Genomic DNA, 25946 nt, shown 5'->3' with positions numbered 1-25946 from the left:
CTGTCAGGAAGTTCTTCCTAATGTTTAGGTGGAATCTTCTTTCTTGTAGTTTGGAGCCATTGCTCCGTGTCCGCTTCTCTGGAGCAGCAGAAAACAACCTTTCTCCCTCCTCTATGTGACATCCTTTTATATATTTGAACATGGCTATCATATCACCCCTTAACCTCCTCTTCTCCAGGCTAAACATGCCCAGCTCCCTTAGCTGTTCCTCATAAGGCATCGTTTCCAGGCCTTTGACCATTTTGGTTGCCCTCCTCTGGACACGTTCCAGTTTGTCAGTGTCCTTCTTGAACTGTTTCCCTGTTGCATTAATGAATATATTTAATTTATACTTGTCCACTAAAATGTTTTAGGCACAATGAAATTACTAAATTCATTCCAAATGGCAGGTGCAGTTGAAAATAATTACTGGAAGAATTTAAAAAAAAAAAAAAAACCACAATAAGAAGAGCAGAAGAAAGTATGGGACAAATGTTTTCAGCTACTCTTGGTGGAAAATTATAGCTTACAGTAAAATGATACAAGCTTTAGCCATCTGAGTATCTTGGGGAAAGGATCAATTACTTGGGTGCTGTTGGATTTCAAGTGAACATTTCACATAAGATGTAAAGCAAAACGGAAAGAGAAATGTTACATGCTTCTAAACACGCTACACTATTTTAAATTGGAATAATAGTGAATGTTTTTCAAATCTAAATATGTTAAATATTTTATTCGGTCATATTACCAAGATTCCTAATGCCTCCCGAGTTTGAACTGGGTCATTTGCAGCATATTCTAATGGCACTTCCACACACTATAACTGCATCCACTTCTGGGAGCGGTAGGAAGAGAACACTCAGAAGTCCCAGTAAATGTGCAGAACCTGCCTCTAGAATCTCTTGGGTCCCAGTCAAATATCTTAATGAAGAAAAGTGTATTTATAAATATATTTCAACTGTAGACCCCCCTAACCCACTGTTCAGATAACTAATATCAGGGTAATCGTAGCAGTTGCATAATTGTGAAGTTGTCCCATAACAGCTCACGTTTTTCTTCACTGTTTGCTTTAGCTCCACATTACTAATTTTAAAACACACACACACGCATGCACATAAAATAATAAACTATAAACCAAACCTCACATTCAACTGCAAACTATAGGGTAATGTTTTATGAAATTTGATATGCAGTTTAATGGGGATATAGACTAAACAAGTCTAGTTTGACCTGATAAAGAAGGAACAGCAGCAGAGTGTATTACAAACCCTTTCCCAGAAGCCAGCTCTGCTATAACTTGTTGGTGTCTCTGTAATTCAGCTATAAGAGAAACCCTGAAAGTAGTTGTAGCAGTATAGAAAGCAGCTTTTCTTTTCTTTTTCTAGATATGTGTGTGCTTCTATCTCTGCTAAACTGTTTTTTTATTCATATACAGTTGTTAAATAATTTCCATTATACTGTAAAATAGGCATCTCACAGTACATCATTTGATCAAGAAAGAGTTGTGGTATAGGGATAGTAGGTGGGAAACCTGTGGTCCAGACGTTGTAATAGGTTCCAAGCAAGACTGGACAGATATGTACACACAAATACACTTACAAAAAGCTGAACTGAAGGCAAACTCTCTTGCCTTCTACCAAAATAACTGAAACTTAAGGAAGCTGTGAAGGTCTACATGCACATGTCAAAACTGCAAAAGTTCCAGATGGGGCAAAGGACGAAATGGTCTGAAAAAGAGACTTCTCCCTCTCTCCCAGACAAGGCTCAGGTAGCTGGCATTACTGCTGAGCAGCCTGTTGGTTTGACCCTGTGTGGTTGCTTTTGACAGAAAATAAAGCTGTCACACTGGTTTAATACTGAACAGAGGAAGGAAATAATAATTGCACAGGTTTTCACGTGCTCTAGCAACTGTGTTGACACTTCTTGACTTTCCAAGATATATTGGTGGGTTGTGAAACTGTCATTCTTTTTTGCCAACGGAGGTGCCCTGATCCAACTAAGAAGATCATTGTTACTGCAGGATAGGGAACTGTATCTGGCTGGTGGGCCATATCCTAATAATAATAATAATAATAATAATAATAATAATAATAATAATAAATTTATTTATACCTAGCCCATCTGGCTGGGTTTCCCCAGCCACTCTGGGCAGCTTCAAACAAAATATTAAAATACAATAATCTGTTAAACATTAAAAGCTTCCCTAAACCGGGCTGCCTTCAGATGTCTTCTAAAGTCTGGTAGTTGTTTTTCTCTTTGACATCTGGTGGGAGGGCGTTTCACAGGGTGGGTGCCACTACTGAGAAGACCCTCTGCCTGGTTCCCTGTAACTTAGCTTCTCGCAGCGAGGGAACCGCCAGAAGGCCCTTGGCACTGGACCTCAGTGTCTGGGCAGAATGATGGGGGTGGAGACGCTCCTTCAGGTATACTGGACCGAGGCCGTTTAGGTCTTTAAAGGTCAGCACCATGACTTCCGGTCGGCGCCAGCGCTTAATGGCGGTCCGAGCCTCGAGCTCCGAGGCAGGACTGCTCCGTTAGTTCGGGTCTCACCCGCTACGGCAAGCGGGGGACCCCTAAAATCACAGGCGCGGAGCCTGTGAACAAAGGAGATTCGGTGGGCACCCTTTGCGCCCCCCGGTACTGTGAGGGAGCCTTTTTAAAGGCTTCTGAGCGGCATCGGGGTAAGCGCGGTGCTGAGAGTCGTCACCCAGCTAGCGGAGTGAAGCCGCGTCGCCATGAGCGGAGAGCGCCGATTCCTTCCTGCAATTGGAATTTGACTACAACACCCGTGAGTAAGATTGAAAAAGTAACGGGACATTAAAAAAAAAAAGAAAAATTTGGCTGAAAACGGGAAAGGCAAAAATTAAGGAAGTCTGCCTCCCCGGAACTGCAGAAGAGATAAAGCAACGAAAATTAAGCTGCACTTAAAGGGAATCTTTCTAATTTTTTTAAGCTGTCAAACTGACATCGGACTTAAAACCTCCCCCCAGATTGGCAGGAGAAGGGGGGAAGGGATTGGAACGTTGTTAACCTGCTGGAAAATTAATGGAAAATTAAGACCTTCCATTGCCAAATCCCCCGGGGTCGGGCTGCCCAAACAAGACACCGGGACGTGGACTGTCAAACTTTGAGAAGTGGGGACTTGTTTGTAACAAAGTTACCGGACCTTAGACGTACTTTGTTGCATTTTGGCCACATAGAAAATAGAGACATTACAATTTGGATATTGGAAACTTCTGGCTACTGTTATACTTCCTTGCCTCTTTGTTTTCTTCTATCTTTGCCATTTGGATACAATTGAATGCTCCCTCTAGAGGGTTCTATGTGAAACTGTTGCACTTGGAAAAGTAACAGTGGGATTTTCCACTTGGGAATCAACTCTGTGAAAACGACCTTGAGGATATGAGTGCCCCTACAGAAGAGATAGTAACAAGGCAGAAAGCAAAACAATTTCATAAGAAAAGGGCCTCTATATCAGGAACTGCAGCTGTGCAGGAAAAAACACCAGCTTCTATGGATCCTATGACTCAGGCACTACTTAAAATAAATCAATCCCTGGAAGCTTTGACAAAGCTATCGACAGAGAATTCTAAAAAATTAACAGAGTTGACAACAAGGTTGGATGTGAATACAGCTAGTGTTACATCGAACACAGATTCTATAAATAGATTAATTCAGGAAAGTTCAGAAACACGAAAGATTGCAGAAAGTGCAAAAACAACGGCTGAAGAGACAAGGGAAAAATTTGGGCCTATTATTAAAAAAGTGAATGAGCATGATGCAGCCCTCTCCTTACTGGAACTTCAACGTAAAGAGAAGAATTTAAAATTTAGATTGGTGCCTGAAGGGGAAGGGGACAACCTTGTGAAATTTCTTACAGAGAACATCATAACTTTTTGGCAGGAGGAATGGGAGGAAGATGAGGAACTTGAGATAATATCAGCCTTTCGACTGGGTAGAAGGCAGGATAAAAAACCAAGGGACTGTCTAATTACATTGAGATCAAAAGAAGAAAGAGATAGAATATTGAATTTGCATTATCAAAAGGCATTGGTGATCCAAAATTGTCAGGTACAGATTTTCAAGGACATTCCTAAATACATTTTAGAGGTGAGAACATATTACAAAAGCTTAGTAGACCTGCTGAAGAAAAACACTATACCATTCAGATGGGAGTTTCCACAAGGATTGTCCTTTAACTTCAAAGGAAGGAAGATTAAAATAAAAACAATTCAGGACAAAGAACAATTTCTGGAGAAGTACCTGGAGGATCTGCAGAAAGGAACCGTGGAGGAGAGGGAACCACCTGATATAGCAAATTTGTCATTTGGACTTTCACTACCACCATCGGAGGAAGAGCAGAAGCTTGGAGCAGTTGGAGGAACAGCTACCTAAATACAAAATGTCTCTGCAACTCCTTAGTTGGAACTGTAACGGTCTGAACCTTCCTCGGAAAAGACGACAGGTTTTTCACATTTTGAAGAAAGAACAATTAGACATAATATGTTTGCAAGAAACCCATATTGCCAGGATACATAGGAAATTACTGATAAATAAGAGACTTGGTCAAGAATTTATCTCATCAGACAAAGTAAAGAAAAGAGGTGTGGTGATCTATGCAAAGGAAAAGTTGGCTCCAAAATTGATATTTAAAGATGAACAAGGAAGATACCTGGCAATTGAAATACAAATTCAAGGAGAAAAGATATTAATTGTGGGAGTTTATGCCCCAAATGAAGGGAAGGCCGAATTCTTTAGGAAGTTGCATGAGACATTAGTTGACTTTTTAGACTATAAAATCTTAATGATGGGAGATATGAATGGAGTTGTCTCAACAAACATGGATAAAGCACAGAGACAAGTGATTTCAAAAGAAGGGAGACTACCAAAGATCTTTTTCGAAATGACTGAAACAATGGACTTGATTGACATTTGGAGAATAAAGAATCCTCTAGAGAGAGAGGGAACCTTCTTCTCTGAAGCAAAAATGACATGGACAAGAATAGACCAAATCTGGATTTCTAGTAGTCTGGCGCCAAGAACAAAAAAAGTAGAAATATGTCCAAAAACGTGCTCCGACCATAATGCGGTGAAGATGGAGATGAAACTAACAACAACTGGATCCTTTAGATGGAGAATGAATGACACCCTATTTAAGGATGAAGAGATCCACAAGAAGGCCCTTAAAACATTAAAAGATTACTTTGAGATCAACAGGAAAACAGATGTGGAAAAAAGAATAATTTGGGACGCAAGTAAAGCCGTGATGCGAGGTTTCCTAATTCAACAAAATTCTATTAAGAGGAAGCAACAAAATGAGAAGAAGGAAAAAATTTTAGAAAAAATAAAAGAAGGAGAGAAGAAGTTGAGGTCTAAACCAAAATCCCATGAGATTTTGAGAGAAATAAAGTTCTATCAGATGCAGTACATGGAGCTTGTGAACCAACAAATAGAGTGGAAGATAAGGCAAATGAGACAAAGAACTTTTGAATCAGCGGATAAATGTGGGAAACTTCTGTCATGGCAATTGAAAAAAAGGCAGAAAATGAATACTGTAACAAGTTTAGAAATGGATGGAAAAATTATTCATAAACCCAATGAGATCAACAATTGTTTTCAAAGCTTTTTTAAGAAATTGTATGCACAAGGGCCAATCAACGAGCAAGAAATAGAAGAATTCATCAGAAAATACGGTTTACCAAAAATCTCAGAACAAAGTAAAAGGATCTTAAATGAGGAAATAACAGAACAAGAAATAGAGGGTGCCATTCAAAATATGAAATTGGGAAAATCACCAGGACCAGATGGCCTGACGGCCAAATACTACAAAATGTTGAAAGAATGGCTGACACAACCATTGAAGGAAGTTTGCAATGAAATTTTGAAGGGGAAAAAGGCACCTGAATCGTGGAAAGAGGCTTTCATCTCACTTATACCGAAAACAGAGACTGAGAAGAACCAGGTTAAAAACTACCGCCCTATATCTTTACTCAATGTGGATTACAAAATTTTTGCAGACATTTTGGCAAAAAGATTGAAAAGAGTTTTAGCAGAAGAGATTCATAAGGACCAAACAGGCTTTCTCCCAGGTAGACATATGTCAGACAATGTGAGAAACATTATAGATATTTTGGAGCTGCTGGATGTTGACATTAATAGGAAAGCAGTTTTGATTTTTGTGGATGCGGAGAAAGCCTTTGACAACATTTGTTGGACTTTTATGAAAAAGAATCTCCAAGGGATGGGGGTAGGCCAAGGTTTTGAAAACGGTATAGGTGCAATATATTCTCAACAAAAGGCCAAATTAATTGTAAATAATGTGGTAACAGAAGAAATACCTATAGAAAAAGGTACACGACAGGGTTGCCCAATATCCCCTTTGCTTTTTATATCAGTCCTGGAGGTATTGTTAAACATGATTAGAAAGGACCAGTTGGTTAAAGGAGTTCAGGTCGGAGTTAGACATTATAAATTAAGAGCATTTGCAGATGATCTAGTATTGACTTTGCAACAGCCAGATACTAGTACTAAAAGAGTATTAGAATTAATTGATATATTTGGTCGAGTAGCAGGTTTTAAATTGAATAGACAAAAAACGAAAGTGTTGGAAAAAAATTTAACAATGGAAGAAAGAGAGAGTTTTCAGAATGAAACAGGCTTGGAGATAACAAAAAGGGTAAAATACCTGGGGGTAAACTTAACATCCAAGAATGTGAACTTATTTAAGGACAATTATGAAAAATGTTGGTCAGAAGTTAAAAAAGATCTGGAAATATGGTCAAGGCTGAAACTTTCCTTGCTAGGCCGAATCGCTACTATTAAGATGAATGTACTGCCTAGAATGTTGTTTTTATTCCAGACGTTGCAGATTGTGGACAAGATGGAATGCTTCAAGAAGTGGCAGAAAGATATATCAAAATTTGTCTGGCAGGGCAAAAAGCCCAGAATTAAATTTAAGATTTTAACTGACGCAAAGGATAGAGGGGGGTTTGCCCTGCCGGACTTAAGACTTTATTATGAATCAGCAGCTTTCTGCTGGTTGAAACACTGGCTACTTCTTGAGAACACTGACATTTTGGATCTGGAAGGGTACGATAATAGTTTTGGTTGGCATGCATACTTATGGTACGACAAGGTAAAGGTGTATAAAAGCTTTAAAAACCATATTGTAAGGAAAGCATTGTATAACGTTTGGATTAGATACAAAGATTTGTTGGAAAGTAAAACCCCTAGGTGGGTGTCACCAATGGAAGCTAGGGAAGTAAAAAAGCTTAATATGGATTCTAAATGGCCAAAATATCATGAGATTTTAGAATACGATGGTGAAAGGGTGAAACTTCAGAATTATGAGAAACTAAAGCCTAAGGTCCGAGATTGGTTGCATTACCATCAAATAAATGAGACGTTTAAACAGGACAGGAAAATAGGATTTCAGAAAGAGAAGTCAAAATTAGAAACAGAATTGTTGGAACCCAATACTAAGAACTTATCAAAAATGTATAACTTGCTGCTAAAATGGAATACACAGGATGAAACGGTGAAATCAGCTATGATTAAATGGGCACAAGATATCGGTCATGATATTATGTTTGCTGACTGGGAACAGTTATGGACCACCGGTATTAAATTTACTGCATGTAATGCATTAAGAGAAAATATTATGAAAATGATCTACCGGTGGTACATGACCCCAGTCAAGCTTGCAAAAATTTATCATTTGCCTAATAATAAGTGTTGGAAATGTAATGAGACTGAAGGCACTTTCTACCACCTTTGGTGGACCTGCCCAAAGGTTAAAGCTTTCTGGGAAATGATCTATAATGAAATTAAGAAGGTCCTTAAGTGGACTTTTCCTAAGAAACCAGAGGCTTTCCTCTTGGGCATGGTGGGCCAAGCGGTGTCAAGGAAGGATAGGACTTTCTTTATGTATGCCACTACAGCAGCAAGAATTCTACTGGCAAAGTATTGGAAGACGCAAGAACTACCTACTCTGGAAGAATGGCAAACAAAGGTGATTGACTTTATGGGACTGGCCGAGATGACGGGCAGAATCCGGGACCAGGGGAAAGAGACAATGGAAGAGGACTGGAAGAACTTCAAAATATATCTTAAAAATAATTGTAAAATTGAGGAATGTTAGGATGTCAGGGGGTAAGAAGTAAAGAATTGCAGCAGTAAACAAAAAAACTTAAGAAACTTTTACGAAAGGGAACTAAGACAATGGACTTAAGGGTTGCTAAAGAATTATTAAACAAGGATGCAGGGATGGGGAGGTATGGGGAAGTCAAAGAAAGAAGGGTAAGAACCGATGAGTATGATGTGATACTGTTTTAAATTGTTCTTTATTATATGTGTGGAAATTAATAAAAATTATTATAAAAAAAAAAAAAAAATTAAAGGTCAGCACCAACACTTTGAATTGTGCTCGGAAACGTACTGGGAGCCAATGTAGGTCTCGGCGGTCGCTCCCAGTCACCAGTCCAGCTGCCGCATGCTGGATTAGTTGTAGTTTCTGGGTCACCTTCAAAGGTAGCCCCACATAGAGCACATTGCAGTAGTCCAAGCAAGCGATTACTAGAGCATGTACTACTCTGGCGAGACAGTCCACGGGCAGATAGGGTCTCAGCCTGAGTACCAGATGGAGCTGGTAAACAGCTGCCCTGGACACAGAATTGACCTGCGCCTCCATGGGCAACTGCGAGTCCAAAATGACTCCCAGGCTCCGCCCATGGTCCTTCAGGGGCACAGTTACCCCATTCAGGACCAGAGAGTCCTCCACATCTGCCCACCTCCTGTCCCCCCAGAACAGTGCTTCTGTCTTGTCAGGATTCAACCTCAATCTGTTAGCCGCCATCCACCCTCCAACTGCCTCCAGACACTCACACAGGAGCTGTGTGAGTGCCTTCACTGGTTCTGATGTGAAAGAGAGGTAGAGCTGGGTATCATATGTATACTGATGAACACCCACCCCAAACCTCCTAATGATCCCTCTGGGTATCATCTGCATACTGATGAACACCCAGCCCAAACTCCTGATGATCTCTCCAAGCGGCTGCATGTAGATGTTGAAAAGCATGGGGGAGAGGACAAAACCCAGGGGAGAGCCCAGGGGTCTGAACACTCATCCCCCCCACCACTTTCTGAACACGGCCCAGGAGGAAGGAACAGAACCACTATATAACAGTGCCTCCAGCTCCCAGCCCCTCTAGACGGTCCCCTAACCTCTGCAGGCCAACTTTGAAAGTGGACAGTCTGCCCATCTGTCAATCACATGACATCATATGACTGCCACCTGTGAAAGTTCAAGTCACTATAACTGCTGTTCGGTGGTTGCAGTAACCTCTCTTCAAGATGTGCTTTCAGGATCAATCAACTGAATCCAAGCCACATTCTCTAGCCCACTTGGCACTAAGAAGTTTCCAAAAGGGAACAACTGCAACTGATTACCAGGGTTTGCAGATAGCCTTGCACTGTGCTTTGAAGCCTGGGCAATCAGATGATATTTGGGGCTTCAAAGCAAAGGGATTTATACATTCAGCTGACTGGGAGTGCCTGTAATGCCCTTTTGGGTCCAGCTGTATACAAAGAGAGAGAGGCTGCCTAGTGTATGCCTGATAGCTGGTTGTTGTTGTTTTGTTGTTTTTAAGAGTAAAGTCTTTTTGATTTTAAGTAGCTTGATGTGATTAGGTTTTTTTGTTTCAGGTAAAAGGAATATCATTCCTTAGAAACAAAAACAGCGATCACATTAATCTCAGATGCTCAATAAACTAACTTCGCAATGTGTGCGCTAAAGCTCAAGGAAGGGTGCCATGAGGTTCGCTCCCCCCATGGATTGGTCTTAGATCAGGAAGCACAGACTGTTGGGGAGGCTACAATGGGTTAGAGAAATGGAAATTAAAACACACATTGCCACAATCACCTTGCAGTGATAAAGTAGGCGCAATCTCACACCCACCAAAATTAAAGAAATTCTAAAGCATATTGCAAAAGAGGCCAAAATAAAACAAAACGGGAGCCTCTTTCCCAGGGAGAAAAATATTTGAGGAAATTGGAGATTAGGTGCAGCAGTAGTTCATACTCACCAGATGTACTGCTTCCTCGATCTGAACTGTTGTAGGACCCTCCTGTATTCTGATCGTAGGCTTGGTTGTATGGGATGGTTGGAACATTATCATTTGATCGGTAGTCTGCAATTAAAACAGACTTTGAATTTGCATGCATATGCTGCTTGAGTATAGTACTGTGAATGTTCTGCTTACAGTTAAGCCTTAACTTACTGTCTGGTTACAGATCTGTGTTCTTAGTGTGAAAGGCTGATTTGTTTTTTGCTGTGTTTAAATGTGTGGCATGTGAGACTATGTAATGGAAGACTGGGAAAATGTTGAACAAAATAGTCTGATCTGAGATTTACCATTTTGACCTCTTTTCCTTTTTCAGCACTTTACACTATCATTAAGGAAGCGTATCTACCGCAGACGTGATTCTCTATACATTGGGGTTTTTTTAAAAAAAGATCAGTATTCTCCCATTCGCTTTCTTATTTTCTAAGACAAAACTATCTTTCTGACAATTTACTTCTAGCCTGTGTAACGAGAAATAACCATTTTGATGAGTTCTGCACTGTGCTCTATCATTCCTATTTCACATCCCATGGCTCTGTTTATGATTTGCTTTTATTTGTTCCATTAAATGAATGTCAGCTCCTAGTAATATTCTTGTACTTTACAGATATTTCTTCAGTAAAAATTTATTGTATTATCTGATGAATATTTCACTCCTCTATAAAAGTAAAACACATTTTCTAAATCCTCAATTCTTAAATCATTTGTATTAGGTAATTAATTTTTTTATCCAGAACTTTATGGAGAGAATATTTTTTTCTGGATTTGAAAACCCTAAGTTGTGAGACAAAAAATAATAATAATCCCATAAAACATGCAGAAAAATTCAAGGCAAAAATATAATTAAAAACTGTCACTGCTATAGCAAACAGCTAGACACTCATGCCAGATTTATGTGGCCTCTGAACCATTCTGTAGATAAGTAGGTCAGGTAGTAAATAGATTGAATCAACCTTTTGTAATGGAACATGTCCTTTACCTTTTCAATATCACTAGGTGACCATGAGAGCTACAACAATGTGCTCAGAAAGTTCAAAGATAGAACAGGGCCAGCTCCTAGGGATAGCGTTTTGCAAATCGTGTTATTAAAGCAAGCTGCATGGTAGCCTGAAGGACTAGCAAGAAATCGCATCACTTCGTTTTCTATAGCCCACACACTACATTAGAGAAATGTGCCCTTAAGGCCAGAAAGCACATTCTGATATTTCAAGTTAACACTGAAATCAATTCATTTTAAGGTTATAGATCTAAAGCAGTAATTTTAATCCAGAACTGAATGCAAGACGGTGAATGCAAAGAAAGTCTAAAATTTATCAGATCAGTTCGTTTCCATTTTTAGCAAAACCCACAATACAATCATACAAAATTTTATATGCAACATTCCAGTAATTTACAGTGATATGTAGGTTAATTAGACTCCATTCACCACTAGAAGAATGGAATGACCTATTTTAAAATTTGACTGCAATGCCTGCACCTTGCATCTCCTTTATGAATTAAAGATGTCTCAATACCAGCCAATCACTCATTTGTTGTTATTAAATTTAAATTAAGCTCAAAGCCATATGAAAATATATTTTATTAAATTCTCTTTTAAGATACAGCTGCTTATTTGTTAGAATAAATTCAATTTCTGCAGATTATTGTAGTGCTAATTAACTCTTTGACACTGTTAATTGGGAATTTCTAAATCTACAAAGGAGCTTAGATTGTTCCATAGTGTTCAGTTCATCCTAACAAGTTCCACACTGCAGTAACCAATTATCAGATCAGTGGACAGATAGAAAGAAATATATGTAGTTATTTTCATTTACACAAGCTGAGACCCTGAAAGGAGGGGTTTATGGAATCTCCAGTGCATTGAGAAGTGTGGGTGGGTGCGTGGGGGAGATACATGAAGTGATTTACCTTTGTTTAATTTGTTTTGTTCCATAATGTTGTACTGAACTGGCGCAACCTCTTGTTTCTGCTGTGCAGATGGCTTCCAGTGTTTTTCATTTGAATCACCACTGCCACTGTTAACATTATTGCTGATGTTTGACTGGATGAGCTGAGTGGTGGCATAAGGTGTAGGCTGACCTGGTTGGCTGACATATCTTCCATCTTTTAGATTTGGGCTGTTGAAAGTTTTCATTTCATTGATTTTGTTGCTTAAGTCCACATCACCATAAACTGTTGACTCAGGCAGCATCAGGTTTGTTTGCTTGTTCTCCAGCTGATTGTTGTAATTTGCTATACAATCAGCTAACCACAGCAGGAAAGGAAAAGGGAAAATTGTGTTCAGTTAGAAGACTATTTTTAGGTGCTTTTTGGCCTACGTGATTTGGCTTTCTGAAGCAGAAATAGTTAGATGAACAGAAGCTAAATCAGAATGTTAGCTATAGTAAAATTGCAGCTTAGTTCCATAGGTCCAAAACTATAAGGTGTACCCTTCATATAGGAGTCCCCAACTCTTCTGCCTCCATTTCTCTTTTTACACAGGTAATCTCCTTCTGCAAGGCCCTTGATGGCAGAATTGATCTTAAATTTATAGCTAAATACTGTTCTTAACTAAGTAGCATTGGTACCTGAATACCCACCTGCAGCACTTCACTGTACATTCCAGAGAAAGTTGTACTAGCTTGCTTATGAGTCATACAACATTTAATTCCATAAATAAAACTATGTGTTTGTGAGTACAAAAAGCAGAAGTGACTAGTTCTCCTGGAATCTTTATAGACACAAGTTTGTGCCTGGGAGTGGAATATGGGTGAGACAATGCTGTGGGTAACAGATCATAAAAGAGAAGGAATGAGGCATAAAATGGATTAGTTTGTGAGCCATCTCCCCGAAAGATGCAGGAATATGTTGGGACACCTGCTGCCACTTTATATATTCTACAGGATGTTGGATAAGGATTAATATAATCTAGAAACAATGACGAGGGGATTAAGCACCCAAAGAAGCTGTACTTGGACAGGAGGCAGGAACTCTCTCAAAAGGCTCTAAATGTGTGGGTACAGTAGCATACGTAATGGCAATAGGATAACTTTGAGCAGTAACATGCCCAGATGATATAGACAGCAATAAACAAATAGGAAGTAAACAAATAAACAGGAAACAATACAAATTAAGTTCAAATTAAGTTATTTTAATAATAAACAAGATTTACCTGGGCGACTATATGTAGTGAGGTTGCTGTCACTGTTTCCAGTGCCTGATGTACAGCAGTTGATGGAGCAGTCGTTGTGATTATTCCCAGTGTTAGGCCATGTATCTGCAAGCCATGGCTGAGTGGCAGGTTCATTGATGTTTAAAAGGCCTGGCCTTCAAAACACAGAATTACTAATTATCATAAGATGTCATCTTAAAAGCAAAGTTCACATTGAAGTACTGAAAATCTGTCCGGTCTTTGACTGCAATTAAGATTGATTGTACTGGAAATTTACTTATTCTTCCTAGTGATACTGGAAACATGAACAGTTGCTAAATGAAATTAGCTGGCAGAGGGAAAGCTTTAAATAAGCAACTATGTGCTGACTTGTATGGGCTTCCCTGTTCCTTCAGGTCTGTTGGAGAAGCCTTGTTAGGAGTCCCTTCATAACAACTTGTAACAACCTTTAGGTGTGGAGCAAAGATTCCCCAAGCAGTGTTGCTGCAGATTTGGAATTAGCTGTGTATGAACATACATCAGGCGTATTTTACCATTCAGTTAAGGAGACTTTTAATGTTCTTAGGCATTTTACTAACTCTCTATCTACGGCTTTTGGTTAAAAAAATAGTACATCTTTATTGGGTAAGAAAACAACTTAAGAGTTGAACCAACTATTCCTCCCTTAACCATCACAAGTACAGTGGTACCTGGGTTGTCGAACTTAATCCGTTCTGGGAGTCCGTTTGACTCCCAGAACGGTTCGAAAACCAAGGTGCAGCTTCCGATTGGCTGCAGGAGCTTCCTGCACTCAATCGGAAGCCGCAGAAGCCGCATTGGACATTCGGCTTCCAAAAAAGTTCGCAAACCGGAACACTCACTTCCGGGTTTGCGGCATTCGGGAGCCGATCTGTTCAACAACTAAGCCATTTGACAACCAAGGTACCACTGTATCAGTGTTTCCCACTCCTTCCCTTAATGCTCCCAAGATAGCATTAAAAGCCTTTCTTATATACAGAGATCTGTGGACATTTTCTAGGACCTTCTTTGTTACCCACTATTAAATTCATGGTGACATTCCATTCCTGCCTTTCATAGTAATCTCCATTGCACCAACATAAAGTAGTTGGGTTTATGATTGGACCGCTGACAACATGCATGTTACTCCTTTAAAATAAACCACTCCTAACAATTTTGTCATTAACAACATGTTTGATCTCCAAATAATCACACACACATATTTTATTTCAGAGTGCAAGCACAACACTATCCTCCCTTTCTTTCCTACAATGTTTATAACAGACACGCCATATGACCTATTTGTGAAACTTTCCTCAATTTCATATTAGGTGGGCCATGCAGCATAGGGGACTGCTCTTTGACACATGGCCAAAGCTCTCTTTGGTATGCAGAAAAACTCCTGCAGTTCTTTGGATACAGGCCACATTTCCCCACATTTCCAGCTTAGTTGAAATTCTTGGAAATTAAAGTTACAGAGAACGTTAAAAAAACAACTATAAATACTAAGCAAAAGTGTTTCTCATTATGCAAAGTACATTATGCTCAGTGAACTGGAATCAACTAATAGTTACAAATGCTTTCTGAATGGATTACTTGGAAAAATACCAATTTGATCAGAAAAAAACAGCTGCTAAGAAAATACTGTATTTTATGTAAGCATGGCATCTCCAGCTCTATTCCCTTTGTACAGCTGAGGGCATACCTAAAAGGTGGTGCAGAATGTTCCCTTTTTAACTGTCTTGCCTTAACTTGGGTGGAACTCATATTCATCTGGATCAACAGCAATAACTCAGAATAGCTCTATTCAGATGCAACATCAAAATGTTTTGGTAACATGTGCAGAAGCCTGGAGTGGACTTAGGGCTTGTTCACCCCTTCCTCTCTTCTCTTCATATGCTGTGAAAGCTGCCCTTTGTAGTTTGTGGAGAAATCACAATTTGGTGTTGTACTGAACAGGCATACAATGGTTTGTGCTTGTCCTGAAAACTACGGCAAAAAACTAGTTTGTAGGAGGTTAAAAAGTGGGTAGGGGAGCTGTAACAACTCAGCTGTGGGAAGGGGAAAACTTACATTTCACTCCCTTTTGCCCTTTTAAAAGTGTTGTCTACTGTGCTTCCCTCTTTCTTTATTTTTATTTTTTTAAAAAAAACTATTTAAGATTTCCACTCCGCCCCCTGCATCAGGCATCCATCCTTCCTAAAATGATTTTAGCTAGCCATGTTTTTTAAAAGCAGCAGACCTCATTTTAGGGAACGTGCCCACCCCAATTAATCCAAATGTTTGGGGATTTTTTGTCACAATCCAGTGTCCTGCAAGACATGGCATGGAGGGAGGGTGTACAAGGAAGCAAGAACATAATCCCAAGGCACATTCATATAGTAAGTAAACATGGTTTGTTATTATGTGTGAATCAGGCCAGTTTGAGTACAGGGACAGGTACTGCATAGCCCAGAAAGTGGCCACGGGTGCCAGTTTCAGAGCTCTGCATAAATCGGTTCCTTGTTCACACACACGATACATTAAACACCTTTTTAAAAAAAAAACCTCATTTGGAAAAGAAGCAGAAGCCACTGTTTGACCTATTTGCTAATCTTAGCATTTTGTGTGACATAACTTTTCATAACTTTTCTTTCTTTGTGGGTGGCTTGACTGCAGTTGCTATGCATCATTTTGGCTCTGCACCATCATCTGTATAGCCTGACTTGTATTTGACATGACAGTGATTGTATACCTCCGTATAGCTTTGTTTTAGAGGCACCTTGGTTGGCTGAAATCCTTGTTAAGAAGCAGCTGCTGCGCTGGGGAGTTGCTGCAGTTGCCTGGACAGCACTGGGGTGACACAAGATGGCAGTGAAGTCAGGGCCATGCAGACACACCAGTGTGAGTGCGCAACTGGCTCTGCTGATGTGTCCACACACACCTGACCTTGCTGCCACCCAACGCCATCCAGGTAGAATTGCAGTGACGTCAGTATTAATGAAACACTGTCATTTGTTTGAGAAGAGAATCATTCCCCATTGACCAATTAACTAAAGACTTAGCTATAGTCTAAAGATGGAATTGCATTCATTTCTCAGAACCCGGATTTATCTGTACTTTTAATTTGCAATTCCCAACCAGTAATGATCACTATTCCGTTTCTGTTTTCTGTTTTTAAAAATCACCTAAGAGGCAGCTTTCTTTAAGCATGGTTTCCAATTTAAGGTTTTTCTCTTTGCTATCATTACTAAGTGTTTAATCTCCTTAAATGCCACAATTTAGCTACTTTAGCTCCCTTTAATCATCCCCTTATAGCAGCAAGAGTTTTAGTTTGAAGTCAAAGTGCTCCCTCTGCTGTTTGCATTCAGAGATGCAGCTTTACCCAACATATCCTACAGTTCAGTCTGCATTTTGCATTATATGTAGGAAACCTGTATACAGTCTTACCTGCCTCCACTGCTTACAGCTTCACCTCCTCTTTGATAGGTTACTAAAATATAAAATGAAAATATAGAGTAGTTAAGTTAATTCTCTGAATGTGCTTCTGTTGGATCCTAGAAAGAAAAATGCTAAAATGTATTTATTTCCTTGTGGCTAGATTACTGTCGGTATAAGCAGTTCCTACTACCAACTCTATACAACCATAAAGGTAAAGGTAAAGGTACCCCTGCCCGTACGGGCCAGTCTTGCCAGACTCTGGGGTTGTGCGCCCATCTCACTCAAGAGGCCAGGGGCCAGCGCTGTCCGGAGACACTTCCGGGTCACGTGGCCAGCGTGACAAAGCTGCTCTGGCAAGCCAGAGCTGCACACGGAAACGCCATTTACCTTCCCGCTAGAAAGCGGTCCCTATTTATCTACTTGCACCCGAGGGTGCTTTTGAACTGCTAGGTTGGCAGGCGCTGGGACCGAGCAGCGGGAGCGCACCCCGCCGCGGGGATTCGAACCGCCGACCTTTCGATCGGCAAGCCCTAGGCGCTGAGGCTTTTACCCACAGCGCCACCCGCGTCCCTCTATACAACCATACTGCCACCTAAAAGCCACTGGAGTTTTAGTTGTTTATTTTTCAAAACATAAAATAGATATTGCTCAGAAGCAGTATTTTCTGATGTGTGTGCTGTTGTTTACAAAATGGAATGTAAAACACAACAGATAGGTGTTTCCAAATATATTTATATTTTGGGAAGTATGTCATAAAGACTCGCGCCTGAAAATGTGTTTTAAACATGCCCAGACCCAAATACACTTGCTGTACTTCAGCTACCACCCCCAGGTTAAGCAAAGAGTTAAGAAGATTAACCTCAGTGCAAGTGGCGATGGATTCCATAGCTATGCATTTCCCAAACTAGGAATGTGTTTTAAAAGGCAGCCAAATTCTGCTTGTTAGAAGAACTCCAAAGTGGGGTTCTGCAAGGCAGAGATAACCGCTTGCAGCGATTACAATAACAGGATTAAAATGTAGCAGCCAATGGTACATAGGCCTTTTGCTGAAAGTGTTGCTAAAGATGAGGGGTTGTTACCATTTAAATTCAGTGGAACTAAAGTAGTTGGATTCTGAATTATGGAACAGAAAAGTTTTAAATTTTAAATACAGTCCGCATTTCAAATGACTCCTTGTCAAATTTCCCTGTTGTCTATTGTACAGCTATCATGTATTGTGCCAAGTATTGATTAAAATATTTTTGTCTTCACAGTTCTAAAAACTTGGCTCCTGTGAGAAATCTGACACCAAGCATAAACATGCTTAAATTTAAGCTTGCAAATTAACTTAGCAACACTAATAATGTACATAAATTATTTTCTCTGTACAGCCCAGTTGTTAAAAACATGGATTCTGTATGAGGAAAATATCTGAATGTTTAAACTAATGCTGAAGCAGATTCCATATTAATATATGTTAAAAGTGAATGAGAAACAAGGACAAAAACTATTTTAAAAGTTGAAATAACAGCTTATTAGAATTACAGAAGATTTTTATAAACATGAAGGAATTCATTCTTTTTTGAGAATATGAAGTAATTTTCTCTCTCCATCAGCAATATTATTGAAATGTGTTTATTCACAAAACAATTTGAGTACATACTATCTTCGGCAGAAATGTGCTGACAGAACAATGTTTAAATGGGAGTTTGGCATTTACCGTATTTAACATTGATTATTGGGGTTCTAGATAACAAAGCTATCCTGTTAAGGCAAGGTGTTCCACCAATGCAGCAGGACTTCATCTCCTCATTGTCCGCCCCCCGAATTTGCTCTGGAGGATTGGTGGGAACACAGAACAGATTAGGGGGTGGCACTGGGGAAAGGAGAGCGAGGGAAAGTCATTGTGTTACTGGTAAAACTTCCTTTAATGTAACCCTTTGTCTATTTTTGGTATTCTTTTCAATAACCAAGAGTAACTGACAAGCATTTCATTCTCATGCTTTCAGATCTGTATGGTATAGGGTATAATTATTATTATAATGTTAAGGTTCACACAGAATTCCAGGCTACACTCAACAGCATGTGTGCATTGCTTTCACGTTAATGGCATCTTCTATTAATGGCATGTCCTAAAGCATAGAGCTTTCCAATCTATTGTTCTGATGATCGAAGTCTTACTGTAAGTTGGATACAACACATATAGACATCTCCCGGTTTATAAAAATGAAATCCTTTGTATGTCTTTCTATTTAAGTGTTAAGTAATGTTCCATTAAGAATCATTGGAAGGGAATGCTGCTTGCCTTTATGCAGAGTCCTTTGTGTGGCTACGGCGCATTTTGGTAGAGCAGAACATTATGAACAACTATACAATATACAAAATTAGCAAAAACAAAAAAGCAAAAACCACCCAACCATGCTATACATTAGCATAGAAGATGATAGGATCTCATGTAGTCTTCCAATGGATATAAAACTCAAACTTAGGACAGCAGTGTGAGATCTGCCAAATTGGTAAAATGATACTAACAATAAGGATACGTAACGAATACTACTCATACTACTCGCTGTGTAATATTGTGCCTGGTTATATGAGGGAAGAAGAAAAAGAGACAGTGACACAGTATCACACAGGCACATGCCAATCAGACAAGGGAAAAGTGCAAATATATACCTGTTGGTGTGAAGGTAAAAGACGGGACTGAAAAATCAAAACACAATAAAAATTGGTTATTAAGCTGAAGAAAGAAAAAGAGACCACACAACATTAGTATAAATCAGGGCAAGAACAGAACATAAAAGTAAGAGTAAATATGTCCAAGACATACCAATATGTGAATAAAACAAAATTTGTTATTTAAAAAGGTGACTTGTCTCCACAGAAGAAGAATAACATTCTAGTATAGTGTGCTCTTGAGGGAAATAGAGTGTGGTTTAGCCTCTAAATGACCTTCTTTTTACTGCTTTATGTTTTGCTGCAAATCCATGTACAAACAAAAACCCTACACTATTTAATCATATATATATATATATATATATATATATATATATTAAAAAAGAAGAGTAATGGTTACTTTTCTCCAGTATCATCAAGATATTGCTAGACTCTTATATTCACTGTATCATGCAAATGCTTGGTAAAGTGGATCAATAAGGACACTTAAGCATTTAAGCAAAGAGTAAGCTATTTCTAGGAGTAACAAAGTATTATGAAAATGTGCTAATTTTCCATTACTTGCACCTTAAAAGTGTGTTGTGCTTTATTGTAACAGCTGCTCAATATCACAGCCTTTTAAAAAAACTAACTGTAATGAATATAGAACACACAATAACTAGGATTTTTTTATTCTTCAGTTTTTGAGATGCTTTTGTTATTTTAACCTATTAATATTAATCTGCCCTGTAGATTACCTGCTGTAGTAATCTTTCCTGACTCACGAGCCTATGAGTTTAAATAAAAAGTTTCAGAATATAATAATTCTCACAGGGGAAAAATCTTCATTTTCACAGCCCCTATAGATCTTAATTTAATCAATAAGGCCTCTAATCAAACAGCAGACCTCCAGTGCAACATCTACTCAGTCCCCCCTCCCCCCCAGCACACACTTCTCTCTTCTTTGAACAATAGAATATATTTTCTGTACTGCTAATGGGAAGAAGGAAGCCATGAAATGCTCCTTAATTCTGAGCAAAACAATGAAATGCAAGAAAAGCTTCACAATCGTTTCTAAATGTGTTTTGGCCTTGAAATTTAGGTTAGCAGGCGGACCACAAAGGGATGATGGAATGGCTGAGATATAGACACATCAACAGCCTTTTTCTCCCCTTTTTTCTTCCTATAGATCTGGTTTTTTTATATTAGGATCTAGGGTCCTTAAGTCTTTAAGGACATAGAAAAGCCTAATTTAGAACACGCTGCATATGTGTCGCTGTTCTTATCAGGTCACTTTATTTCTAGGAATATTGTGCTGGAGAAAAAAGGAAAGAAAAATCCAAACAATTTAAGCACTGGCCTTCATTTGCAGCAGTGCTATTTTTATCACAGGGATCCTATTGCGATCTCTTTCTGCTGGTTCTTTTCAGATAGTCAATGGAATTTAGTATCATTAAGAAAGGAAATACAGAGCCACAGTAATAAGGATTTCCACCAAACACACAAAGTAGTGCATTTTAAAACAGCGTTGCTTGTGAATGACTACATCAGCTCTACATCAATTTGCAACAACAAAGAAATAGAAAAAGATGAAAGGTTCTTGTCATTATTTTTCTGTGAACTAAATACTCAATATAATTTTGTTCTGTAAGAAAATAAACAAAAGTCAATCTAAGTGAAATCTTCATATCTCACACAAAAACTTAATTATCAAAGCTTAGTTGATAAAATTGCTTATTGTGCCCACTGGCGCTAATGCAATATGTATGTATGTGTGAATACAGAAATATTTTAACAGTTGTCAAAGCCTCAAGTTAGATGCTCAAAAAGGGGGGAAATGAATTAATGAAGTTCACTGATCCTCAGCTTTTATGGTGACATGTCTGACTTCATGCTCTGTATATTGACAGATTATTATTTTTAAATGATTTACATTTCCTTGAAGATGATGTTTCCCTTCAAGTGTGTTTAATAACCTTGTTTTGGTGAACCTTTACTAATGAATTCATTCTGAAAGTTAATAAAAAATTGCGGAGTCATTACAGACATTGTAAGACACACAAGACTGAAAACAGCATAAAACAACAAAATATCAGATTTTTTAACATTCCATGCTGTGGATTTAGCTTCTTTTATATCCAACAGTATTAGTCTATTAGAAATGTTTATAAGAGATGGCATGGCACCATGCAATTAGTAAAGCTAAAAGAAAACTGGTTAAAACAGCACAAAGGCTTTCACTTAACTTTCCCAGAGGTGTATTAACAGACACAAGTTACTGTAATTTCAGTCCCAGCTTCATTTTGTCTGCATGTGTTATTTATTTTATTTTATTTTTTTATAATATTTATTAAATTTTAGTTTAACAATAAAATACATAGATAATAACACAATCTTTTCCAAAATCCACATTTCATATTCATCTTTGGACTTCCTCACAACCCTTGTTCCTGCATGTGTTATTTATTGGACCACAATGATGCCACTAGTTATTACTTCTATTTTTTTGGATCTTCCTGTTTTCAAGACTCTGCGTGCTAAGAGACACTGAGTTTCTTAAGTGTTCAAACCCACACTACTTTTGCTAAAGTTGTTTAAAAATGTTACCTTCATTTAATGACCATGTTCAGAACTTTGACTACTGAAAGATCTGTAGACCGTAAGCACGCTGAACAAGGCCATTACTTTGTTGTGTCCAGTGGCTACCAGACAGTGCGAATAAAACCTTTTAAACATTAATAAGAAGGATCTGGATCATTTGGTGGATGAGGATATTAAGTATTCAAAAAGGCAAGGTGTTAAACAGCTTCCGATCTGTGGCTGATTGACCTCTGCTCTAAAAACCAAACTACATGAAAAAAAATCAGTAATTACTGCCTATCTCTGTTTAACAAAGTGGTCACATTGCATCTTCAGGCATCCTTGGTTGCGACTGCACCTCTAGTCCAGGGGTTGTCAACATTTTGAGCTCTTTGGGCACATGTAGCACTCTGAAAAAAGGTTGTGCATACCAGTCACAAAATGGCTGCTGTGGGGCATGAAAAAGGGAATAGTGGAGAAAGAAGATTTTAAAATGGTTCCTCTTGTGTTTGCATGATCTTTAGACAGGATTTCCCCCAAGCCACCGTCAAATTGCATCTGTTTCCAAATCGCAGAAGCAGCACTTGTCACAAAACATGGATTGTGGAGTGAATCCATATGCCATAGTATCTCTGGCATGTGCTATATAGGTGGTTTTTACAGTGCAATCCATTGATGATGGCTGGGATGCATCCCTTGTAAAAATCATGAGGATACATATTGGATACATATTTTTGTATCATGGTGGCACTGAAGAAGAAGAAGAAGAGTTTGGATTTGATATCCCGCCTTTCACTCCCCTTCAGGCGTCTCAAAGCAGCTAACAATCTCCTTTCCCTTCTTCCCCTACAACAAACACTCTGTGAGGTGAGTGGGGCTGAGAGACTTCACAGAAGTGTGACTGGCCCAAGGTCACCCAGCAGCTGCATGTGGAGGAGCGGAGACGCGAACCCGGTTCCCCAGATTAGGAGACTACCGCTCTTAACCACTACACCACACTGGCTTCTTTTCTCCACCTGTACTTTCATCCATCTCCTATTTTTCTGTCTCTAGCAAGCCCATTTTCTGTAGCTTACTGCCTCCTCTTCTTCAGATAGGGTTGAGAAGAGAAATTGTGCAGAGGAACTAAACATTGTAGAGTGACTGAAGAGGAACTGCTCTGAGAACAAGAACAATAAAACCATCTCCAGACTTCCAGTTTTTGTTTCAGTGGGTTCAGGTCCTCTTGTTGGTGACAGAGAAGACTCTGGCAGGCATACAAGGTGTCCACCTACAGGTGCTAGGTTGGAGACCTGAAGTATAGGCTCTTGCTGATCTGGTTTTCACCATTAGCTATGGTACCGACACATGGAAATCCATCTCATCATTAAGGTAAATGCACCCATTTCATTACTTCTCAGAGATAATATTGTTGGCCCTGTGTGGCCCTGGGCTGAGGACTGGTTTTGCACAAACTTCTAGATACCAAATTAATACAACACAAGTAATGCTGGTAGATTCCATATTCTTAACAAATGAGTACACCTGTCATTAAGAGAATCCAAGCTTGCCTGGTTTAAACGTCCAGTGAGGTTTGGAAAACTAAGTACATTGCATCATCTGACTCTTCACATAGCAGTGGCACCCAGGAATATTTTGAGGACTTCCATTCAGTGAGAAGACTCTGACCTATTTCATCAATTTTAACTGTCATTCTGCTTCACAATGTTGAGGCCAATAATATCTTCAACATGCAGCACTTGATGACTTTCTAAAAGCTTCAGCTAAAACAGAAGCATCTTTTGAAACGCGTGAGGTGATCAGCACTGCCTTACAGGCAGAAATAAAGTTGCTATAAAGATTGACCTATACATTTATTAACTCTAGATTTAAAGATACCTATAAGATGTCTTCTCTCATCCATGCCATCACAGCCTGTCCAATTATTTAAAAGAACCTTCTATAAATTACACTGTGTGCTGAAATTAGGATAGGCAGGGTACATTCTTCAGAATTGTTATGTAGTAATAAAAATCCCACAACCACCTAATACATGAAAGCATTTTTCAAGAAGTTTTAAAAATGTAAAGTTTTAAAAGCTGTATCAAATCTCACAGGATAGTTATTAATTTGGTTTTTCATTTATTGTTAACCATTCTGTATCTGACAGAGACTGTGTGTGATATCCAACTAAATCATACTCAAAATAGACCCAATGAAAGATATGGGTCTCTTCTGAGTAAGGCCAATGCTTGCTATCACGTTATAAATTCAATTAAATAACAAATACTTCAGATTATAAAAGGGTACAAAAAATACCTTTTCTGATACCAGCATAAGTACTAGCGAGTCCATTGCGCTTCTTTCGATGACGGTATAACCAAATGCTGAAAACCATAAGGATAATCCAACAGGCAGCACCAATTCCAGCAATGAATGCTGGCTGTTTTACAACATCTGAAATCTGTTGGGCTAAACTGACTTGGTCTTCTGGTGACACAGGGTTTCCATGAGAATCTGAAGAAACATACCCAAAAGTTGAAAGTACAGATATGAGGCACTGGTGTCATAGGATTTGAATGCTACATGATGCTTGAGCTTTTCCCTCGTCAGATGAAGTCTAGAAAGTAATTCTGCCATGTATTCAATTGGTTCTCCAGGATTCATTTCTGGGAGTGTGCATAGTTTTCTCTGGACACACTAATAAAAAAGCCATGCCTGTTTGGCTTGACACATAAACTTCATAGTACATTGAATATTCCACAATTTATAATCTTCAACAAATAGATATTCACTGAACCTTATGAAGAACATGATATGTATGCAATCTTCCTGTATCTCAGGGTTTTTATGTTCAGTTTATCAACTATATCTCAGAATCCAACTCTTGGTGGGGAGAGCACTTACTATTTTATTTATTGAATTTATATACCGCCCTATACCCGGAGGTCTCAGAACAACACTTCTGAATTATAAAGTGTACAACATTAGAAACCCACCAACAATCTTTAGCTTGCTTATTGTAGGATAACAGCAATACAAATACACATGTATGCAACATATCCAAGCCAAAAACAGATATATACTCTCTGTAAATGTGCTTGGAATACCTCTGCTTGGAATTTTTTCAGGACTGTAACACAATCAATATAGACTATTCAACATTTCTTATGTTCACAATAACTTAATGTGGAAACTGTATAAAAGATCACAATTGAACTCTTAACAGTCACCCAGGGAACAAGGGGCAAAAAAGCCCCCTGCAACATCACCAGTGGGTCTCCGTACAGTCAGTCCAGTGCAGGGGTTGTGACTTTAAGTACAAAAGAACATCAGGGAGTACAGATACTTGCAGTTGCTAGCAGATCATCATGAAAGGCATGCTAATTAGTTCACAAATCACACCTCATAATAGGAGCTGTTAGAGCAATAAAAGTTCAAGGAGAGTTGCTTGTATTCATTCTCTTGGGATGTCTAAGGCATGAATAATACACTTAACATTTATAATTATTTGAGTGAAGCTTCTCATAAATGCATGATGTGTATTCACACAGGTTAATATGTTTATGAGAAACATTAATTTATCGGCAAAATGAGGTGCCTCAAGACCTGTCTGGTGCACAAAACTGAAAGAGCCACAGGAAATCAATTGGCAATCAGTTATTTAATGCATCATCTACTATTCTCTATAGGTGCACCCAAATGTACATAATTTAGTGATGACCCAGCTACGGAAGGGTACTCACAGCATTTTTGGCAGAAGCACAATCGCCTCCCCAAGATTAGCCTCAGGGGAAACCAATCCTTCCAGTTTGCTGCTAAAAGGCAATTTTCGCAGTATGCATAGGTTGGCGTTTGTGACAATACTGAAGTGACTTGGAGCAGTTCTTCCAGGTTTTTAAAAAGCAACTGTGTGTCATTTGAAATATGAGTGCCAAACAAAATTGTAATTAGATCAATGTGCAACACATTTCATTTAAAATGTTTTTGTGGGTTTTTTGTGGGTGGGTGGGTGCTTACCTTTTTTTAACAAATAGCAGCAGCCCACCTGAAGATGATGTTAAGTGAGGTTCAGGTTAGGTTTA

General features: G+C 38.9%; 1 protein-coding gene and 1 long non-coding RNA gene across 6 annotated transcripts in view; one reads left to right on the top strand and one right to left on the bottom strand.

Moving 5' to 3' along the window:
* The window catches only part of ROBO1 (roundabout guidance receptor 1), a 581397-nt gene that overhangs the window by 23472 nt on the left and 531979 nt on the right, over nucleotides 1-25946 (bottom strand). For 2 of the 4 annotated variants that reach the window (XM_079974735.1, XM_079974737.1), the window contains 6 exons: nucleotides 24181-24378; nucleotides 19324-19350; nucleotides 16678-16720; nucleotides 13252-13406; nucleotides 12009-12344; nucleotides 10062-10166 (listed from right to left, as the gene is read on the bottom strand). In XM_079974735.1, the coding sequence (XP_079830861.1) occupies nucleotides 10062-10166; nucleotides 12009-12344; nucleotides 13252-13406; nucleotides 16678-16720; nucleotides 19324-19350; nucleotides 24181-24378 (864 nt within the window). The remainder of the gene's footprint in view (nucleotides 1-10061; nucleotides 10167-12008; nucleotides 12345-13251; nucleotides 13407-16677; nucleotides 16721-19323; nucleotides 19351-24180; nucleotides 24379-25946) is intronic. The other 2 variants (XM_079974736.1, XM_079974738.1) reach the window with 1 other exon arrangement.
* Nucleotides 1-25946, top strand: part of LOC307215535 — a 144103-nt gene that overhangs the window by 59501 nt on the left and 58656 nt on the right. The gene's annotated exons all lie outside the window — the stretch shown is intronic.

This window comes from Podarcis cretensis (assembly GCF_951804945.1).
Source record: "Podarcis cretensis genome assembly, chromosome: 4".
In the NCBI taxonomy this organism is placed as follows: Eukaryota; Metazoa; Chordata; class Lepidosauria; order Squamata; family Lacertidae; genus Podarcis; species Podarcis cretensis.
Note: the sequence above shows the minus strand (reverse complement) of the source record. Positions and strands in the feature narration are given on the sequence as shown.